The 6903-nt window shown below is 54.5% G+C and overlaps 1 protein-coding gene across 2 annotated transcripts; it reads right to left on the bottom strand.

The window, feature by feature from the left end:
- Positions 1 to 875: 875 nt before the first annotated feature.
- ETV3L (ETS variant transcription factor 3 like) lies at positions 876 to 5892 on the bottom strand. 2 transcript variants are annotated; one of them, XM_007110315.2, is made up of 5 exons: positions 5814 to 5892; positions 5483 to 5720; positions 5038 to 5227; positions 4485 to 4605; positions 876 to 1336 (listed from the first exon to the last, which is right to left on the bottom strand). In XM_007110315.2, exons 1-5 carry the CDS (start codon positions 5875 to 5877, stop codon positions 876 to 878), a joined length of 1074 nt encoding a protein of 357 aa, XP_007110377.1. In that variant the 5' UTR covers positions 5878 to 5892. The 2 variants fall into 2 exon arrangements, with proteins under 2 accessions (XP_007110377.1, XP_023971983.1); XM_024116215.1 differs by having other exon boundaries at positions 5483 to 5877.
- Positions 5893 to 6903: the final 1011 nt, after the last annotated feature.

Raw genomic sequence — 6903 nt, 5'->3', positions numbered from 1 at the left:
TGCTCTTATGTTCCTTCCTTGAGGCTCGTTTCTCACTGGCCAGGGCAGCTCCTCCGGCTACAGCTTCAGCCTTTCTCTCTGGGACGTGATGGCAGCAGAAGGGAGGAGAGTGGCTGGCTTGATTCCTACTGTTGCTTGGCTCCTACTCCTCCTCCCAAACCCCCCTCCCCACTTCCCATCAGGAATCTTGGGTGGTGTTTAACTCCACACCAGGTCAGAGGGCAGCAGGAACACAGCAGGGGTTGGTCAGCCAAGAGGGAGGTTTGCCAAGGGCATTTTATTCATGGTCTGCAGTGGAGTATCACAGAGCTGATACTGGGGTCCTCCTGACCCCACTTGCTTGGGTCTTGGGGAAAGGAGGGGACAGGAGCTCCCAGGGTCACAGACATCAGAGGGATCGGAGAGAGCTGCATGGAGGGGCAGGAGACAGAGGGGAGACCTTAGCCTGATGAGGGACGAGGGCCACAGCGAAGAAAGGAGTTGCCCTGAGACTCGGGGAACAAAACAACTCCTGACCCTTCCCCAACTTAGACCCTTAATTTCCCGTCTCATGTGGGCTGGTATAGGGTCTTTCAAATGATGGAATCCTAAGGAAACCTTATACTCTTTCTCCCTCAAAAAAAGTTGAGATTAAGAATGTCTCCTTAATCTGATTAGCAATTTGGTGGGAGGGGGCACTCTGCCTCAATTTTCCCCATCCCCACATTCACTTTTTCCCTGCCCCCCATCTCCTTGGGTGCAACTCCGTTCCTTCAGATCGTTTTACAATTTAAAGCTGTTTCCAGCCAGGGGAAGGAGCAAAGCCAGAAGGGAGGTAGATAAGAGGTGAGATGGAGTTTGGGGGACACCCCCCCACTTCACATCTTCCTCCCCCATTAAGGAGGATCCAAGGGCCACACTGCTTTGAAGTTCTCCATACTGGGGGACACAGGACTTTCCTCTACAATGTGGGGTTCCTGCCTCTCTGAGGAGAAGCCCTGCCTGGGATCCATCGTGGGATCAGGCTTTACCTCCAGCCCCTCGGGCCTCAGGCTTGAGAGCCAGAGCCTCTCCCCAGCCCCCTGCGCCAGCCCGGCCAACAGAGGAAGGCCTGGAAAATGCCGGGCCACTGGGGCCCGTGCGGGTCCTGGGAGCAGGGTGTCTGGCATGGAAGACCCTGGGAAGTGCTGCCTTGCGGGGACAGGGGGCAAAAGAGGCCCTGAGAGGTGGGGCCAGTCAGAGGGGACAGGGGGTGGCAGGGGAGGGGTGAAGGAGGCAAAACTGGGAGGCTCGTCTTGGGGGCTCCCCAGATGGCAGCAAGGGCTGAGCCGGCACGGGGCTGGGACAGAGCCAAGTCCTAGAGAGAGAGAGGGAGAGAGAGAAAGGGTCAGTGAGTCCCCACCGCTGGAGATGTCTCCTTTCTCTGCCCACTTCCCATTTCTTTTTGCTCCTGCTTGAAACCTTCTCTCCCCACCTGTGCACCTTCCTTTTTTCTTTGCTTCCTTATCGTAAATGTCATCTCCTTGGGGAAGCCTCTGAGCCTTCCCAGCCTAGGTGAGAGCCCCTGGACTCCCCCCTCATCCTTCCTGGTACTCTCCCCCAGGGCCCTGTTGCTCAGAATCAGGAGTCATTTGTGTGATTATTTAATATCTGTGTTCCCAACACTGTGGTGGCAGGAACTGTGTCTGTTTCATTCTGGATCCTGGGATCCAACACAGCCTGGTGCGTATTAAGTGCTCAATAAAAATGTGTTGGATGAATGAATGAGGATATTCTTTGCCATAACTCAGTGGATCCACGCTTCACTCTCCTCGTCCCTGTAGCAAAGGACTCTAGTTCTATTCTAGCTGGGCAAAGATCTAGTTGTGTGACCCTGGGTTTGTCATTTAAATTCTCAGTCCTCAGTTCCTTCATCCATAAAACCCCTGCTCCCAGCTAAGATCAAGCAGCATCATGGGGCCTGCTGAGCTGTGAGGCCAAGCATGTGGGGTGAGCCCCAGTCTTCCCCTTCTCTGGCTGGCTCTGGCCTATAGCTCTCCTCCTCCAAGAAGCCCTCCCTCCTTCCATTCCTTCCAAATCTGCCCTGTTTCCCCAGGATCCTGCAATAGGGACTCCTAGCCTGGGATCTCTGGGGATGATTATATAGAACTTCACAGCACTTTCTATAGTTCAAAAAACCTAATTCCAGTTCCACATTTTTTCTTAGCAAGTATCAACCCAAGGTGATGACATCAGCAGGGCTATAGTTTGTAAAAACTGGAAAAACAACTTAGTTATTACTTAATTCATCCAATTTATTTGGTAGGAACAATATTTCTGATGTTGGATCTGTGAAAGGGGAAAATAGTAAAAATGATCCTTCATGAGGAAAAGCGTGGAGACCCCTGCCAGAGTGTACCTTCTCCTAGGTCACTGTCCTTTCCTTGGGTCCTTAGATGATGTGGAGACTGCTGTTTTCCCCCAGGAAGTTTGTGTCCCCTGGGGCTCCTGGGGGCAGTGTCCCCCGCTCAGGGCCCCACAGCTGAGTAGGCATGTGGAGAAGATGGTTCTAAGAGTCCTCCTACCCCTCCCCGCCCCTTCCCAGGGGTGGGGTCCTGCAGCTTCTGCCCCTGGCTCAGTAGTGCTGGCCGCTTTTCTGCCCAGAAGCAGCTTCCTCTCTTGACACCAAATGCTGTGAGTGAAGGTGGAGTGAAGGGCTGGCATACCCTTCTGGACTCCCGATCCAGAAGTGGGCATGTGGCTGCGACTAGACTCCCAGTGACCTAAAGCTGCTTAGTGTGCCCCAGGACCCAAGCACAGGCAGGGCCTGTGTACCCGCAGAGGGCCGGCAGGTGCAAAATACCTCACGCCAAGCGGGGGCTCACCAGGGAATATTTTTTGATTTCCCCCCTCATAGTTTCCCAAAGAGAGCAGCTCTGTGCCCAAGGCGTTCCCAGAACTGGGAAGGGGTGGGTGTGGGTGGAAGAACAGAGAGGTGTTCAGGTGCTGTCTTGCTCCAGGCTGCCAGACGTGTGGCCCTACGAGTCCTAGCAGGTCTTGGGCCGCCCTACGCCCACAGCCTTGGCTGCGCTCATGAGGACCCAGAGCCAGGTGCCCTGCATTCTCTGGGAGGTGGGACCTCTGAGCTCTCAGCTGCACTTGGGTGGGGTGAGGGCCATGGGTCTTTGTTCCATGAAATTGCCAGAGGTGGAGGGATAGGTCTCGGGCCTCTGCAGAAGAGCCTTGTGTTGGTCAAGTGTCTCTGTGATCTTTTTCACAGAAAATCTGACTTTGCCTCTTCCCAACTTACAGCCCTGGAAGAACTGGCCTCTGCCTGCATTTTTGCCGTGTCCCCCCTCTATCACCATGTGCTGTCACACTGGCTTCCTCCCGGTTCCTCTTTCCTGCCCCAGGACCTTTGCACACCTTATTCTCTCTGCTTGCCATGCTCTCCTCTCTGCCTCTGAACTAAGCTGGCACCGATTTACATTTTGGGTCTCAGCTCAAATGTCACTTTGTCAAGGAAGTCTTCCTGGCTGCACCCTGAACTTTCCTGTAGCAGTTAGCACAATTATCATTTCTTATCTACTTGTTGGATTATTAACTGAATGTCCGCAAACCCCCTCTTGTCTACAAGCTCTATAAAGGCAGTCTTGCTCACATTGGCACCCCTGGCCCTAGGACAGGGCCTGGCACATTCAACAGGAGCCCATGAGCTATCTGTTGAAAGAAGAAGTGAGTGAATAAGGGAATGAATGGGTGAACTTTATCTTCCCAATCTCTCTTCAGTTGGGCCTCTTTCTCCACCCATGGCCCTTGCCTTGGTTCTGTCCCCATCGTCCTCTGCCTAGATGATCTTCAAAGCCTCCAACATCAGTTGTATGCCTCTTCCACCCCAAACTCTACATCGACCCAAGTCGTCTTTGTAAAATGAACATCTGGATGTGCCTCTCCCTCTGGGTCCCTCCTGTCCACAGGATCAAGTCCAAGCCCCCCCTCAGCATGGCTTCTGAGGCCCTCCGTGACCAGACGCCTGTCCGCCTCGCCAGCCTCGTCTCTCACCCGCCTCCTCGTCCCCACTCCCGTCACGTACCTTAACTCTCACCATGTAAGCTACCAGCAGATCTTCAGATTTACTACACTCACTTGCAGCTTTTTATTTCACAAATGCTGTTCCCTCTGCCTGGGCATCTTTCTCCATCTTCTTCACCTGCTCAGGTGTAGCCTCCTCCAGGAAGCCCCAACTCATCTGCATTCCCACAGCACCTCGTGCCTCCCTGAACCTCAGCACTGGTCACTGACCATCCTCCCATCTCTGCTCCCTACTGACCTCCGAGCATCTTGAGAGCCATCTTTCATCTCTGGGTCCCCACACTTAGTAAATAACTGGTGAGCAATAAGTGTGTGTTGAATGAATACATGACTTATCCTTTGACTCGTGCCCTCTCACCCATGTGCTCAATCAAAAGGGTCCTCCCCTCCTCTGCTTAAGATTCCCTGGGCCCTCCCCAGTCCTGAGCACTCACGGTGGACAATGCTGCCGCTTCCCTTCTTGTCCCCGGAGGCCTCTGGTGGTCCTTGAGGGGTCCGCTGCCCAGCCAGCTGCTCTGCCATGGCCCGATGGGTGAACAGCATGCTATGCAGGAGCTGGGGAGGGAGGAAAAGCAGGCTCAGGGGTTGAATGGGCCCTCCCTGGCATGTATTCCCCAGTACACATTGTTTGTTTTAATGACCAGTCATTAAAATAATGAAATACTCTCATAATGGTTGTTAAGTCAGCACTGCCCACATGTCCTGGACCCTCCCCTGAGACCCCCACCCACCCCCTTCCCTGTGATCCTGGCACAGAAGGAGTTGCCCTCTGTCATAGGCAGGTGCTCTACTATAGGGATTGTTAAATATGTAGGGGTGATTCAGAGTATCACCCCCACCCCCGGGACACTCAGGGACTAGGATGCAGGGGGAGAAGAACGTTGAAAGCTGATGGGCCCCTGAGGCAGAGAGGAGGGCTGGGGGCCTCCTGGACAGAGAGGCAGGTTCCGGTGGAGCTCTGGGGACAGGACCAGCTTTCATGCCTACCTCACTCTGTACACCCATGGGCACCAGGGCTGGTCGAAACAGAGCAGGGGCCCCCAGCAGCAAGTGGAGGGATGGCGGTGCCTGCAACTCCCACAGAGGGTAGTTGACTACGATGAGCTTGCTGAAGTTGAACTTGTACGTGAACCTTTTGCCTTTGGTCTTGTGCAGGATCCTCTTATTGTAGTAATATCTGGAGATTCCAAGGTTGAGAATAAAGGGTTGGCCCAGTGGCAGGGAGGATGCAGTCAGAGACGCAGCCACATCCCCCGTCCCCAGGCTGCCAAGGCAAACCCCAAGCTGTTCCTGGATAGCCACTGGACATCTTACCATACTCCAGAGCATTTCCCAAGCCTTGGAGGGGAGGGAATCTGCCAGGGGTGCCAGAAAGCACAGCTCTTTTCTTTGAACTCTGCCCTGTCTGGCCACGTTGGCTGCCCCCTCTCACCTGAGGGCCCGGCTCAGCTTGTCATAATTCATCTGTGGTTTGCACTTCCTGCGGCCCCAGAGGCGGGCCACCTCATCTGGATCCTTGATGACAAACTCCCCGTACTCTCCCTGCTGCCAGGCGATGACATGGCGGAACTCCTCCTTCTGTAGCAGCTCCAGGATGAAGTGCCACAGCTGGATCTGCCGGGAGCCCGGGGACGACTCGGCTTTGTAGGCCCAGTCGGGGAAGGCCAGGCCTGGGGCGGAGAGGGCAGTGAGAGCCGCCCCACTGCTCCCGAGGCCTCTGGGGCACTGCTGGAGCACAGCTGGGACACCTGGCGGAGGCTCACCTGAGATCCAGAAGTTACGGGAGGCGATGGCAGGGTGGCCCTCAGCCAGGCAGCTGCAGTGCATTGTCCACTCCGGGGGAGCAACAGCTGTGTCTGGGTCTTGCGGGGAGATGGTCCCCTCTTAGGAGGAAGCGAAAGAAGGCAGGGGAGAAGGAGGTGAAAGAGGAAGGAAAGAGAGAAGAGGGGAGAGACTAGGGGAGGAAAGGGAGACTGAGGCAGGCGAGCAGGGTCTGAGGCAGGAAGCTCCCCCCTCTAGCCAGGCTGGGCCCAGCCTCCCCTGGGGACCTCCTCACTGGCCAGGGGCTGACCCAGGGCTTGGGGCTTGAGGCTGAGCCGCTTTATAGATGGGGAGGAATGCAGAGGGTCCCAGGTCCTGCCGCCGCTGGGGGATTTACAGAATGAGACCTTTTCTCAGGGCTTAACCGGATTGGGGTTTTTCCCAGGAGGAGACAAGCGAAAACGTAATTAATCGTTGGCTCTTTCTAAACCTTGAGTGAGAGGAGTTGGCAGATACACGAACCCACGCCTTTATAGTGCTTAGAACAATTTTACATTTGAGAAGAGGAGGGATTTTTGTGCGTTTTAGTCACTGAGGAGTCTCGAGTGCCTAGCAGAGCGCCTGGCATGTCGCGGATGTTCAAGAAATGACTGTTGGTAGAATCAATGAATGGTGATGAATCTATCAAGGGTGTCACTATGTGTTTAATATCTGTCTTCCCCTTCAGAGTGTCAGCTCCCTGTGGTCAGGAACCCTGGCTGTCTTCTTCCCTGCTGGCTCCCCGGAACCCATCCTAGCCCAGGGCCTTGTACTCACAGGGGCTCTATAAATACTTGTTGAATTAATGAACCGTGGGCAAGGAAGATGGAATCTTGCTGGTTCCCAGTTTGGCTTGGGGGTGGGATGGGGGTGGGCAGAGGGAAAGCGACTTGACAATGGTGTATGGTCGTACCACCCTCCACTCCTAATCCATGGCACTTTCTCATATACTGTGCTGCCTTAAGACTTGAAACAAATCATCTGTAGCAGTGCTTCTCAAACTCTAATGTGCATAAGAGTCACCTGAGGATCTCTTTAAAATGCAAGATTCTA

The sequence above is a fragment of the Physeter macrocephalus genome, chromosome 4 (genome assembly GCF_002837175.3).
Source record: "Physeter macrocephalus isolate SW-GA chromosome 4, ASM283717v5, whole genome shotgun sequence".
Classification (NCBI taxonomy): domain Eukaryota; kingdom Metazoa; phylum Chordata; class Mammalia; order Artiodactyla; family Physeteridae; genus Physeter; species Physeter macrocephalus.
This window is presented reverse-complemented; position numbering and strand designations above follow the sequence as displayed.